We start from the raw sequence: 15,219 nt of genomic DNA on the forward strand, positions 1-15,219 counted from the left end.
TTACAGTTACACTTGTTGCCGCCGCTACCATGCCGCCTCCATTACGACTGGCCTCTAGTGAAGTTAAGTGTTTGAGCGGGTTGATGACAGTGAAAGGAAAAAGAGATGTGCAGAGATCTAGCGCTCCATTAATTCTGTCTACCTGACTAAAAATTAAACATGAAACTAAAATATTCTTAACAAAATAACTTAAAATATTAAAAATTTATGAAACTAAAAAATAAACAGAAACACACGTCACAAGACCTTTCACAGCGTACTTAATGGCTCGATTGGAAGTGTGTAATTTAAAATAATTTCAAAACTTAAATTGCTACTTTAAACCTTGTTACCCATTTTTAATACATTTCAAGTTTAAAATTGTATGAATCATGAAAACTGGGTTTTCCAACTGTAGTTTAAGAATTTTATTGTTTAACAAGCGTCGTTAAAAACGAATTAACCTAGGATTGATTGTAGACGCCATGATTGCTTTTTTTTTAGCTCAGTTGTTGCTCAACGCTGAATCCCGTAAATAATAGGGTAGGCATAGGGAACCTAGGGTTGAGACACTTTGTTCCTCACAAACTGTATAATTTTTAAAACATTGTGTGTTGGGTGGTGCAAATCAACCCTGTGCTTTATCTTGCTACCAGAGCGGGAGAATGAAAATGCATTTCCCCTACTGAGAATCGAACTGACTACAGTCGCGCTTAAAGCCTACATTCGGTCTCGATAAATACATTCTTATTCACTCTACTAACAAATAAATATTTAAAATTTGAATCCTTCACGTTATCGCACAAGTTGCATCAATGATCCAGGTACACCTTAACTTCGTGTCATGTTTTACTAGTTTTTACCGTGATGAAATGGAAAAATATTAAGTTAAAATAAAACTAAAAATACGCTATTCTACACCAAATTATATAAATGCTGTAGAATGTGTGCAGAGCTATATATTTTATCAGCAAAAACTCGAATGGCTTACTAGCAACCTCTAAAGAGTTCCAGTATTCGGGTCCTGGCTCCATCATCATACCAGCTCGTTGATACTCGTATTATAATGTTGTATTGTCACCTAAGCTACGTATAACCATATTATTTTTTGCTATTACGTTTACTAATTGATAAATGACAAGCTGAGTGTTATTATATTTAGATTTATTTGTATGTATGTATACTACTATAGTAAAAAAACAATGACAAATAATAAAGATGGCGCCCAATGTGGAATAAAATAGTACTTACTTGTTCCGCTTGAAGAGATTCGCAACCTTAACCTGGAAAATAGAAATATTGCTATTAATTAAAAAAAGTGTACTTTCATAATATTTTAATGATCCATCTTTTTATGTTTTCATTTCCTCGCACTGATAACGATGCAAAGCGCGGCGTAGAGTTCCAGCACTCAAGAATGGAGAGTGTCACACTGTCTCAAAGTCGGGCGGATCGACAAAGTTTCTTTGCCAATCCCGCTATATCTACTAAAAAATCTAATTGGCTTTTGTCCCCTTAGTACAATAAAAAAAGCGAAGCGAAGAAAATATTAAATAAATAAATTATTTCTTCAGGTGGAAATCAAACCCACAACCGTCGCGTTTAGACGCGCTGTACTGCACCACGAGGGTCTCTTTCTATATATTATCGCCATTTCATTTGCAAGAGTGATAACCTTGCAATATGTCAAATGTCAAATAATATAAGATTTATTATGAAAGTGGTTTTGAGATAGATATATTGGTATAACTTACAAAACGTATAAGACTTTTTATAGGTTAAACTGCTTGGATAGTAATCAAGAGGTGCAGGTTCAATTTTTGATTACTATTATATTTTTTATATATTCTATTCTTAGTATGGGAAAATTAGTTTTCTTATTTTCTCACTCTGGTAACAAGACACAGGGCAGTGTAAAGCTACAAAATTAAAAAAAGAAGGATTTTATAGCATCTATCTTACAGTTATATATAATCTTATATAGCTCATAATTATATAATTTTCAATTGTACGCTCCCGTAACGACAAAGTGCGGAGTTAAGTTCCGCTCTTAACACAAGGTGCGTGGGTAAAGGAGTGTCTTAAAACTGGGTGTATGTGTATTCCATATGGGATTATAAAACCAAATTTTTCATATTTAGTTAGGGGGTGATATAGGTACTGCCCTTTGTTTTTAGGGTTGCGCAATTGAATTTAGGGTGGAATAATTAGCTTTCATTGTAAAAGCCCAAATTGAAAGCTTTTTACCAACCTTAATATGATCGCTTTGCTCTCTAAAATACTATACTTATCCTATCCTATATCTTATAAAACAAAGTCACTTTTCGTATCTGTCTGAACTTGAGAGTTAGAACTCTTATTCTTCTAAACCACCCAACGGATTTTTATGCGGTTTTCACCATTAGGTCGAGTATTTCTCAGAAAAGGTTTATATATAGTTTATTCTTTGTACATTCTTATGTAAATTAACATAAATACGATAAATGTGTATAAAGTCCTACCCGTTGAGACACTTTCGCCCATGCGCTGCTTTAATGGTAAGTACTACATGATAAAAATGTACTGGAGTATTGTTCCTCTTAATAAGATCTACAAAAAAGTCCGCGACGGCATATTCATATCTTTTAAGAATAACGTGTAGTGATCATTTTTCTGTCTAAAAATAATAATTTTAATACATTTTTTATTGTGAGTCATATTTTTCCATAATGGTATTAATCCTTATCCTTTAAAATACTTTATTAATTTTCTACGTTAAACGAAGATAAAATTGGCTTTTTACACTATTTCGAAATTGCGAATAATTTTACAGAAAAACGCATTTAATTGTTGACACATCACGACGTTGACACATCAGCTGTATGTTACTCAAGTTTCACTTATCCCTTACGCTCAGCATATAAATAAGTATATTAGTTAAGTTGGCCATTTAATGTAGATCAAAACTGTCTTTTACTGTTTTTCATTTTAATAAGTACTTTAGAAGTTGCACAACAAAAAATCCTTGCTGTGAAACGCGCCCCGCGACGTTTTGCTTATACAAGCGCGTCCGCTGCGCCCGCCTGCCTTACACGCATCGGTGGTTCAGTGGTAGAATGCTCGCCTGCCACGCGGGCGGCCCGGGTTTGATTCCCGGCCGATGCATTCTATTTAATTTTCCTCACAGGCAGCCACGTAGTGCTTGCTTTTCATCAGGGACAGAATACCCTCTTCCTGCCTCTATAGCAACGAAGATTTAGATGCGTTTACACGTATTGGATAATTGGAGTTGAATGTATTATTTCAGCGCGATATATTTGGTTTCATATTTTTTGTAGTAGTTATTAGTAGGTAGGTTTTTGTTTATAATTTCTTCCGTTTAAAAATAGTCATTTAACTATCTAAAAATAGTCATTTAAATATATTTTAATAAGTACTTGAAAAGTAGTAGCACAGATTTTAAATTACGGTACCTACTAAAAAATCCTTGCTGTGTAAAACAATTGAAAAATCCTTATTGAAACTACGAATATGCGGGTTGCATTAGGGTTTAATTAATTTTCACATTATCTTAAGTGCTTTGCAAACATACATTATATGAATAATCCAGTAGGAAAAGCGGGCGAAGCCGCAAGAGGGTCGCTAGTTACATATATGTACAAGAACTGTAAACGCGACAGTGTGTGGGTTCATTTCCACCTCAATGAATTAAAAATAATAATATTTATATTTGTTCGCTCTGGTGTCCAATGCCTTCAGAATTCGGCGGGAAATGGGGAACGGAGGTTAACATTATGTTTCCTCTGCCTATACTGCTGGGTGCAGGAGTAAGGTTCGCTCTAAACGCTGTCATAATTTGGAATTCTTCAATTTGGGACTGATATTTTTTTCTATACAAAAGTGTGACTGTATTGCAGCCAATGGAGACCACTTCGAATACACTTTATATATTTTAATGAATTTTTTATTAATTTATTAAACTAACATACTGTAATAGTAATAAAATACTTTTATAACAATATTTTTGGCTCGACTAAGTGTAAAGCTCATATAGATTAAATTTATTATAAAAATTGGTTTTTAGATACGCATGGATTTCCCGCGGGTATATAATTTTTATATGAGTTTAATTTATATATTATTATATTTATGTAACAAATAATTTTTAACCCTAGGCTGTATCCCGCATATAGCAGGATAGGCCGAGGGAACCTAATATCAAGACTTTTTGTGCACACTTTGTTATGCACTTTCCACGTACTTTTTGAGACATTTTGTATTAAGTTGCGGAACCCCACGACACCTATTGTCTTGTTTTTTATTTTTTTAGTTTCACGGTGTTTCCTGCATATAGCAGAGCGAGCAGAGGGAACCTAATGTTATGACATTCTCCACGCACCGTGCAATATTTCGTGTTGAGTGATGAAACAGAACGAACAGAAACAGAACCTGATACAGAACTTTTATCTCACACGAGAAATAAACATTTTTGATTTTCCAGAGTGGGAGTCGAACCTACAACGATTGCGTTCACAGATATACTACCATTGGGCCACAATGACCCTTTAAAAGAAAAAATAAAATCTTTTTTATTAGATGTTACATGCAATTTAAAGTGACTAATCGTATGAGAGGGTGTTCGAATCTAATTTGGGTTATAAACGAGGATGCATGAAGGGTCGGAATATCCCAAAAAAGTGCTCTGATTTACTTTCATTTTATATATTTTTGGTACCTTTGAGAATTAAAGTGAGCTAACTAAAAAGGTTGCAATTTTTGGTAAATCAATGCAGATTTTCTTTATATTTTTAGAGTACGGTAATAGAAGGTAAAAACTGATCCCTTTTTGTCCGTCTGTCAAGAATTTATGTCGAGACCGTATGGAGGTATAGAGCTGAAAATAATATCAAATATTTAGGTCCATAATCCCTTGAAAAAATTAAACTTCTAAGTGCAATTAAAAGATATCTTCGAACATTTATCCATTGATTTTGCGATTCAGTTTGTGTGAAATTCACGGTGTAATCGAAACCTGTAGGATATTTTTTATGGACCTTACAGTTAAAATGAAAAAAATATATTATAAACTTATATTTGTAGTTCATTACATACAACATAATTCACACAACGCCGCTTAGCATACCAGATTGAGTAAATATAAATAACTCATCCCCTCGAGTGGACACCGAACCCACATACACCGCGATTAACCGCGTTCCTCTCGATACCGTGGCCCCAGTAAACACACTTCGCACTTAAAAAGTCATTAAAAAGCCCTTTTTTTAAAGCTAATTTAAATGGAACCAAATGCTATAAACTAGAGTTCGCGTGAAAATGTATTATTTTTAACACGTTAAATGCTTGTACGAATAGCAAAAAAACGTTTATTTTTATTTATGTTTTTATAGCAGAACAAAACTTAGTGTTAAAATACTCCGTTCTCCTAACGTAGCCCAATTTTCAGGACATAACGTGTTGAGTAGCAGTACTCAACTGTAAATGACAATAATTTTTGCCCCGTATGGGAATACAACCCGCCACCAACGATGCAATATTCTTTACGTAGTTTTTTCACGATAATCTAAATTTATAATAGTTAACAAAGAATTAAACAAAATTTGTAAATAGGAAACGGATTGTCTTAACATTAGCTACTAATTTGTATGACAAAAAAATATATTTGTTGTGTTAAGAAAAAACTCTTGTGTTTAGAAAAAAAAACTTTTTTGCTAGCTGTACCTACTCTAATAAATTTAACTTCAAGTCGCTAGTTAATCAACGTTAGTTAAAACTTGAATCGTGTTAAAATTTATAATATATTCATATAAAAGTTAAAAATGGCTTTTTGCTATATATAACTAATAAGCCCTCGTCACATTGTAGTTACGGGTTCTATGTCCAATTGGAGGCAATAAATATACAAGTTATTTTCATTTCAACGCACATGTAAGATAAGACACTGCAACAAGTTTCGCAATCCAATATGAAGAGTATTGAATTTGTTCAAGTAAGTGGAAAGTTTGCCTCGAAAGTGTAGAGAACGGAGTATTTTCACACTGTATACTCTCTGCCTATTCTGCTATATGCGGGATATAGCGAAAATCTATAAAGAAAAATACATAGTTCTTGAAATAGTTTTATTCGTTTAGTTTTCCAACAGAGCTTGGAATGTTACATCTGTACCGACTACTATTACAATGGTGACAAGTCGAAACAAAGAATGGTGGAACGCACTAATCTCAAAAACTATTTCGAATTGTAAAAAAATATATAGGATAGTCCATTTATCGAGGAAGTCTATTAGGCTACAGGCGGTGTGAAGAGAGCACGATAAACAACTGTTTCTTCTTAGCTTCAAAGTAAGAGTATATCCTGCATTGACAGGGTAGGCAAGGACAACCTAGTGATAAGACACTCTGTTACCCGTTTTCCGCTGAATTCTGGAGGCATTTTGTCTTTGTCTAGCTTTGTCCATAGCGAGGAAATTAAAAAAATAATAATAATTACCGAATAGCCTTCCTCGATAAATGGACTATCTAATACAAATAGAAATTCGGACCAGTAGTTCCTGAGATTAGCGCGTTCAACCAAACAGAATCTTCGGTTTCATAATATTAGTATAAATAAAAGTTTTGATATATAGCATATATGATGTGTTTATCTATACAAAATATTTAAAACTATAATTTTTTAAGCCTTATTTTCACATTAAATCTTTATTACTATATGTACCATGTAATATAACAAAAATAAACCAAACAATAAAAAAATATAAAAATATATACCTTATATATGTTTGTATTATTGCTTTAAAGATAGTGACATAACTCAAAATATAGCATTTCTCAAAAATCTCTATGATAAATCAGTATACGGAGAACAAAATCTCTTAACACTAGGTTCTCTCTCCCTACCCTGCTATATGCGGAATAAAACGTGAGGCTAGTATATAAATCGTAGAATCAGCTTCTTTTCATTACTTTTCAACAAAAAACCGATATCACAGACATATTGAAAGTCCATTTGTAAATCTAAAGGCGACATTTTAATAGAATTTTCTAGAAAATCCTTTTAACTATATTTTTCTTTTCTCTAATACACTATTTTATCATGGGATCATATGACTGTACACGTTTTGGCTTCGATTCCCACTCGAGGAATGAATTATTTTCATTTCCTCACTCTGATAACAAGATAACGCGTCGTAGAGTCTTTATCAATACGCAAAGTCATGAAAATTGGACTATGCATGGAGAACAGAGTGTTTTTTCACACTAGGTTCCCTCTGCGTACCCTGCTATATGCGGGATACTGCGTGAAGGTATAAAAGAAACGATTACACAACTTACTTTTTTCACTAGATATCTTTCCACTCTCCTTCATCAAAAGCACAGAGAAATAAAAATTTCCTATATAAATATATATTTCTATTAAATATAATATATAATATTCACTCGCGCTTTAGGGGACGTCCGTCCGCATACGCACGCGTAGGTTGACTGCCTTAGCAGAGTGTTGGATGGCTTATCGATGTTTTTGGAGGGTAGTTTTTTTTTAAATAATATTCTAATTCTGTGGGTATACAAATATATTTTATTTTTACTAATTTTAAATAATCTTTTTTTACCGGACTATTTGAGTGTAAAACTATTGTATTTTCACGCTTTATTATAAACAAAAAAAATATATCGAAAAGCCCAATCTTAAACATTGCATCAATTGCCACGTATTTCTTACGATAGAACTAATACAGTGTCATTAATCTTATATCAATATTAAAATATGATATTGTTTCACATACTAGGGTAGGCAGGGACATCAGGGGGGACAGGGACTCTTTATCTCCAGAAACCTCCAGATCCAGACCTCCAGAACTTGGTTTTGCGAAGCTATTTTGCGAGCGAATTAATAAAAATATTAATAAATAGTTATAGTGTTTACAGTTGAATGCTTGCCGCTTCGCCACGAAGATTTTTGACAAGCCAGACGAAACACTTAGGAAAAAAATATATTTATTGAGATTTCATTCTACGAGTTTTCGAATCTATCCAAAAAAAATATTTTTCTATCGACAGCACCACTTCACTAGCAGCTATCCCGGTAGTAAGATCGTTCAATATTCGCCGTGAAGCCTTCTAGAGAGAGACAGACTATACGCCCAAAGAATTTCCCAATACAAGTGAAAGGGACAAAAGATACCTTATATATGTATGTATTTTCGAAATTTGTTTTAGTTTTCAATCAGAAATTGTTGAATAAAGGTTGGTGACACTTTATTCTGTTTTCTCTGATTTTTCATAAAGGAATTGACTATAAACGCGACGTTTATGGGTTCGATTCCCTTGAGGGGTAATAAATTTTCATATTTCTTACTACGGCAATGAAATAAAACGACGCAATCTCTAAAATACTGAAATATATTTTAGTATTTATAGGGCAACATTGTATAGCAGTGGGTCAGTGGGTGGGTATAAGCACGATGTAGGTTCGATAGTCACTCGGGGGATTGGATTATATTTAATTTATTGTAATTTCCTTGTCTTGGAAAGACAAAATACGGTGTTATGTTTTGTCGCTCTATGCATGAGGTTTCCAATTTAGGCGGAAAGTAGAGAATGTTTTTACACTTTCTCATCTCTTTCTCTCTTCCTACCCTGATATGTGCGGGATAAAACGTGAAAATAAAATAAATGTATACAAAATAAATATATCTTCTTTTTCTTTTTTCCATTTTTTGTTTTTAAATTCACGCTTTCAATATCATGGGATACACCCATACAGAACAGGGTAGACAAAGGTGACCTGGGAACCTAGTCCTACGACACTTCGTTCCCATTAAGTCACTTTCGTTTCCCATTTTCCGCCAAATTCTCGAGACATTGCGTTTCCAGTGGAAAATATTAAATATTCAATATCATCGAGTGGGAATAGAACCCACACCCTATCGCGTTTACTTACGCTTCTGACTGTGCGCCATCATGGGCTCAAAATAAATTAAATAAAATAATTTAAATTAAATTATTCCACAATTGTGTATCGAATCTACAACAATCACGTTTACAGTACGACACGACGGCATATTTGCTTACATATTTCCGTTTGTTTTTTTCTTGTGTTTTAACAAAATGTTTTAATAAACAATCATTGTTTATTAAAACATTTAGTTTTTTGTTTGTTTTAAATAGGGATGCTTCAGATATATTTGTGATTGAAGTTATAGTGGTTCATTATAGGACGTTACATCCCACATATAGCAGTGTAGACAGAGGGAACCTAGTGTTAAGACACTCCCACGCACTGTACAATTTTCGAGGCATTGCGAATTGACTGGCGGAACTAAACCTTGTAACAATAGTCCGGAAATAATTTTATTCAGATGTGGATATTATTGATACTATTACCGTATATGGTAAGATCTATGGATCCGATATTGAAAGATCTTCTAACGCCATCTTTGAAATTGGGAGAGAGGTGCGGTTATAACGTAAGTATTTATAAGCATTTATAATCTGTTGCCCCCCCTATAACAATAAGTCCGGAAAAACAGAATAAAATGAATATTTATAACGTGAGTTTTACCGTTTTAATAGATAATGGTGCAAGAGTCAGACTCGCACTTGACCTGTCTCTTTTGTATGATTTATCTAATCAATATGAAGCTGTCATGGCGCAACGGCACAGCAACTGTAAACCCGGCCGTTGTAGGTTCGATTCCCACTAGTGGGGAAACGATTATTTTTATTTCCTTGTTTTGAAGTAACGACGATAAGTAACTGCGGCCAGAGTTACCTCATAAGCAACGAGTAGTTACTTCCATTAGATCATACGTGAAAAGTTTCAGGTCAATCCAAAAGCTGATTGTATTTTTTTCCTTTGCACTGTATCACGCACGTAACACGGTAGATATTGGGAAAACATCCCGTTCCCATTAACAAACAGAAAGAACTCTGCCGAATTCTGAATGCTTTGCTTCGTTAGAAGAGTAATTATAAAATAATGTAAAACTTTTCTTTTTTAGATTTGTCCTGTCGCTAAAGAAGGATGGACATACATACACATAGTGCCTCACTCTCACGCAGAACTAGGTCATATGAAAACATTCTATGAACATTATACAGGATGTAAGTAATTATATAAATTATTTTTTAGGTTCATGCTGTATCCCCCATATAGTATTGTAGGGAGAGGAACCCTAGATATAAAGACCTCCGGTCCCCACGCATAGCTGAATTTTCGTTGAGTGGCGGACTTCAACGCCGCATTATTACCAGATCCAAGACATACTATAATAATTAATTCTCCCAAGTGGGAATCTAACCCACAAGTCCCGTTTGCAGGTCAAACGTTGCAGGGGCTGTGCCACGACGGCTCCGATATGTTCACTGGTTGAAATTATAAATATATTGAAATTTCATAGATTTTTAACATGTATTATAATACTATCAATTATATAGATATGTTAGTAGTCCTTAATTTTATTTTAGAAAACTAAGTCATATAGCAATGAGCTTTTTATTAGAATTCGATGCTTATTCAAATTATTATATTGTTTTGGACAGAATTAATTGTTTTAAAACTTTCAGATAATGATTTTTTTGAAAGATCATTAATTAATATGAAGCAAGTTTTGGACTCAGTTATAACTGAGCTGTGGGCGGATGAGAGAAGACAGTTAGTAGATATACAAATAAATATTATTTTTTAATACTTTTCTAATTAAAATTAATAATATTGTATATGGTTTGTACAGAACGTACCTAATCGAAGGATGCTCTTTGAATGTTTTTGTATTGTTATTTGTCATTAGATTGTGTTCAACACTGTAGACAAGCATTTTATGACATTTTAAAGCAAATTTATGACATTTTATTTAATTTACATGAGCTAGTGGGTTAATGAATGGCCCGAAATCTCCTCGGTTTATATGAACATGGTGGTCCCACAGAGGTATATTATTGGTCCTTTCCTCTCCTCCTACTCAGAGAGAAAAATTATGTTCATTTCATCACTATAGTAACAAGAACAGATCTGAATCTAATCTTAGTACAGCATGAAGCAAGAAAAAAATTGACACAAAGTGTTTTTTCAGATTTACATTATCTAATAGTGAATTGCCATATTTTTTTCATTGGTGGTCGAAAAGAGCTCCTATAGGTAAGTTTTTATAATAATATAATATACACAATTAAACTTTGGTAAATGGAGTAAAAAGTACTTTATCGTTTAATTTTGGCGATTTGCCTCGTTACCAAAGGGAGGAAATGAAAATATAATTTCAATATTTTGTTTTATTTAAGTTCATCGTATGGTATACACCCTAGTACGTCAAGGAAGGTTAATTTTCGTGGGAGGAGGCTGGGGGATGGTGGACGAAACCAATTCCTATTATCAATCTATTATTGACAGCTACAGTGATTCCTTAAGGTAAATAAAGGCTTTATTAATATGTAATTTTTAATAAAAATAAGATATATATTTTGAGATTCGCGCTGTATCAGGCACATTTTAGAAAACGTGTGTGACTAAACGGGACAGGTTGTGAGTGAGGGAATGAGCAAACAAAAGCCCGGCGTTAAGTTCCATTACTCAACACGCAATGCCTGATCAGCAATAAAGAGAGAGCCTCAAGTCTTAACACTAGGTGCCCTCTGCCTACACTACAACGATACAGCGTGAAAGTTCAATACAAAGAAAAGAAAAAATCCGAAAAGTGAATGTTTATAGATATTTCTTAGAAAAAAAAACATCGTAAACTTATATTTGTAATTCATTTCATACAAAGTAATCCACCAACTTTAGTTAGTCAACTTTTATAAGCCGTACTTACCGTTGACCTTCAGTTTGGGCTTTCTTACTTTAATAACTAAGTTACAATTATATTACATGTATAGAATGGTATGGTAGAATGATAGAAATAAAAAGAAACGTAGAAGATGAAAAAAACATATTTTACAGGAAATTAAACGCCACTTTACTTACTTGTGGTCGTCCACTAGTAGCATGGCAGGCAGATGTATTCGGACATTCCAGGGAACATACTTCCCTAGTCTCCCAAATGGGTTTCGATGGTTTGTTCATAAACCCCATAAGCTTTGATGATGAACTCATCAGGATGGAAAGGAAGGCATTGGAGTTTATTTGGCGGGGCAATGATGATTTGGGTAAGGATCTTTATCCTTATGACAGACAAACAGTTAGATAGTTAACAAGACAAATCGCGTTGTTGAGTTCCACCACTCAACAAATATGAAATTCTCGGGGAATTGAATCCACTACCACTGCGTTCAAAGTAGACGTTGTCACTCGTTGGCATATATAAGTATTTTTCTTCCCTAAGTGTCGAATACCCCCTTTAAAATGATAAAAACATTTGTAATATTTAAGAATATTTTGATATCGTTACACAGGTTTTATCACAGATATATACACACACAAATTGATCGACGGCTACTGGTCACCACCAGGTTTCTGTTTCGGTAGTATGTGCTCTGATCAACTTCTTATAACTTCAGATACCATGTTCAAGAATATTGATGAGAGAGTGAGTGCTAACTTTACTTCTAGTGTATATACATACTTACAAAAATTGTAGCCTATGTGTTGTTATGGTCAGTAGGCTATATTACTGTAAAGTTTCATCCAAATCCATTCAGTAGTTTTTGTCTGAAAGTGACAAACGACCATCCTCACAAACTTTCACATTTATAAGTAAGGCCAAATCGACGCCAGTCGTGGCCCTGGGGTACGACAGTAATATTTTACTCTACCTTCTCCACGTTCTGGTAACGAGGCAAAGCATTGTGTTGAGTTCCGCCACTCAACACGCAGTGCTTCCAAAATTGGGCGGAAGGTGGGAATTGGAGATATCTTAATGTTGTCAGTATCTTCTCTTAACAATCGCAGGTTGAATCTGCCTACCCGAATATGACGTGAAACTAAAAAACAGCCTGTGGAAAACGATGACTTAACACTTAGTTCTATTCATAATACAAAAAAACATAATTTAAAACATTTTCTAGGTAAAAGTGTTCATAGACTCAATAAGATATCGTCAAGCCCCATACTATAATACAAAACATATCCTAGTAGTGATGGGACAAATGATGGGATACTTTAACGCGAGGATTTGGTACGAAAACATCGATAAATTGATCACGTGAGTATTATTTTTTAGCCCTGGTGGGGTAGCCAGAGAGGTCAAAGCGCTAGCATCTCTGCGTACCTCTTTCGCCTCGTTCACTGTCATCGACACGCTCATAATATGAACATGCCCCCCGTGGAGATTCTCATGCAATTGTTTCACTGTGTTTTCTGATATATTTTTATATATAAAATGTTTCCAATAGTAACTCATCACTCTTCATATTTAAAGATTTTTAACTTAATTAATTAAACTTAATTTTTAACAATTTACAATTTTTTTTCCGTACTGTTGATCTACATCATTAAATTGGTACTGAACCCTTGGTGGGCGAGTCCCTCTCGCACTTGACCGGTTTTTTTATATAACTATATTTTTTCCAACAGACATGTCAATATAAAAACTTATGGGGAAGATCTCAAAATACACGCCATGTATTCAAATCCCGCGTGTTACTTGAAGGCAGTTAGAGAAGATGAGTAAGAAATATTTTTAAGCTGAATAAAAAGTGTCAGAACACTAGGTTTCCTCTGGCTAGACCGCGTGAAACTGAATAATGTTTTCATTTGTTTTTGTGCTATAGCGGTTCGAGTGATTGCTTGAACCATTAAATGGCGGAACTAAAAATAATTTAAACAGGGAAATAAAATAATTAAAATATAATCAATCCCTTGAGGGGGAATCGTATCCACAACCATTACGCTTACATTCACAAGCTTTTCCTTGCTTGCTTGGAAAGCTTGTGATTTTACACTGTGAAATTATACAATCATTTCAATAAAATACTCAAAAAAACTCAAAAAAAGTGATAATACAGTAATATGATATTAACGAGCCGGTCTGATGATGGAGTCATTACTTGAATATTGGAACTCTCACCGCTTGAGTTAAGGCTTCATATGTATAGCACCGAGCACATTCTACAACACTTGTAGCACTGGATGTAGAAAAGATTTTTTTTATAAGTTTTTTTTTTTACTTTTTTTAGCCCAATTCTAGAAACTAAGCAGGACGACTTCTTACCTTTCGTATATAATAAGTATACATACGCAAGCGGTATGTTTACTTCGAGACCTACTTTCAAGTACTATGTCAGAGAAGCCAATATATATTTGCAGGTATATCTATTTTGCTGTTTAATAATAATTCTGTAAATACGACTGCTATAGGTTCGATTTCTACTCGGAGGATTTAATTATTTTATTTCCTGATTCTGCTGACAAAGCGCATCCGCCAACATGGCAATGTCCCGATAAATTTAAAAATAGGGAGCCTCCCCGGATATATACGCGAACGCGATACAGCGTTAAGCTCAGAAACAATGTATTAAATTAGTTTCAAAATTAGATTTGAAAAACATTAAATTTTTTGTGACTTCCTAAATTAATCTAGTTGGTTAGTGAGATGATTTCTATAGCCATGATTAAAGACATTGCAACGAAAATGGCAAAATTAAAGCATTTTAAGCATACTTTTAAATATATGTTTCAGATAGCAAAACAATTGAACGTTTTGGCAAATTTGAAGAATAAGGATAAAATTTTGGACGAATTCAAGTGGATTGTGGGTTTGTATAAAATATAAATTATAATCAAGCTTGTAAACATTTATAATTGGATTGTACAGAAAATTAAAAAAAATCGAGGCGCAACTAAACGCTGCGCTAAATAGAACGAGGCAGTAACAAAAAAAAATACGATCATAACCAAGAGTATGACATTGAACGGAAAATTATCGTATTTGTAGCCAGCCATCTGCTAAGTAGCCATGTAACATAAGCAAAAATAAAAAAGTGAAAGAAAGGGAAGAGAAATCAAAAGTTATTTTTGTTTTCTTTTTCAGGAGTAGTCCAAGACCACAACGTATTGTCTGGTAGCATGAGACCCTTCGTGATGAGCGATTATACGAAATTATTATATTCAGCTATACAAAAATCAAGAACTTTAATTGGGGAAGCTTTTAAGTATATAAATATATTAGATGTAGTAGTACTCATATAAGGTCACTCAACAAACGGCGGGTACAACCCAACCCTGTTCCAATTTTCCTTTTTTCATTTTTGTGTTAATATATAAAGTTTATTTTTAAAGATATTTCATGGCTTTTTAAGCCTCGCAAAC

General features: G+C 33.8%; 2 protein-coding genes across 2 annotated transcripts in view; one reads left to right on the forward strand and one right to left on the reverse strand.

The window, feature by feature from the left end:
- Positions 1-10,792, reverse strand: part of LOC146538492 (uncharacterized) — a 45,996-nt gene extending 35,204 nt beyond the window's left edge. Inside the window, exons 1-2 of the mRNA XM_085187056.1 lie at positions 10,716-10,792; positions 1,231-1,262 (exon numbers count right to left, since the gene is read on the reverse strand). Of these exons, the coding sequence (XP_085043182.1) occupies positions 1,231-1,262; positions 10,716-10,792 (109 nt within the window). The remainder of the gene's footprint in view (positions 1-1,230; positions 1,263-10,715) is intronic.
- LOC146538495 (lysosomal alpha-mannosidase-like) lies at positions 9,218-15,124 on the forward strand. Its single transcript, XM_085186902.1, has 11 exons — positions 9,218-9,442; positions 9,977-10,079; positions 11,048-11,112; positions 11,256-11,382; positions 11,914-12,119; positions 12,366-12,499; positions 12,978-13,114; positions 13,486-13,578; positions 14,088-14,217; positions 14,591-14,666; positions 14,942-15,124. Exons 4-11 carry the CDS (start codon positions 11,264-11,266, stop codon positions 15,097-15,099), a joined length of 1,053 nt encoding a protein of 350 aa, XP_085043028.1. The 5' UTR covers positions 9,218-9,442; positions 9,977-10,079; positions 11,048-11,112; positions 11,256-11,263; the 3' UTR covers positions 15,100-15,124.
- The last annotated feature ends 95 nt before the right edge of the window (positions 15,125-15,219 follow it).

The sequence above is a fragment of the Heliconius melpomene genome, chromosome 6 (genome assembly GCF_056956725.1).
Source record: "Heliconius melpomene rosina isolate 202511_hmr_F chromosome 6, ASM5695672v1, whole genome shotgun sequence".
NCBI lineage: Eukaryota > Metazoa > Arthropoda > Insecta > Lepidoptera > Nymphalidae > Heliconius > Heliconius melpomene.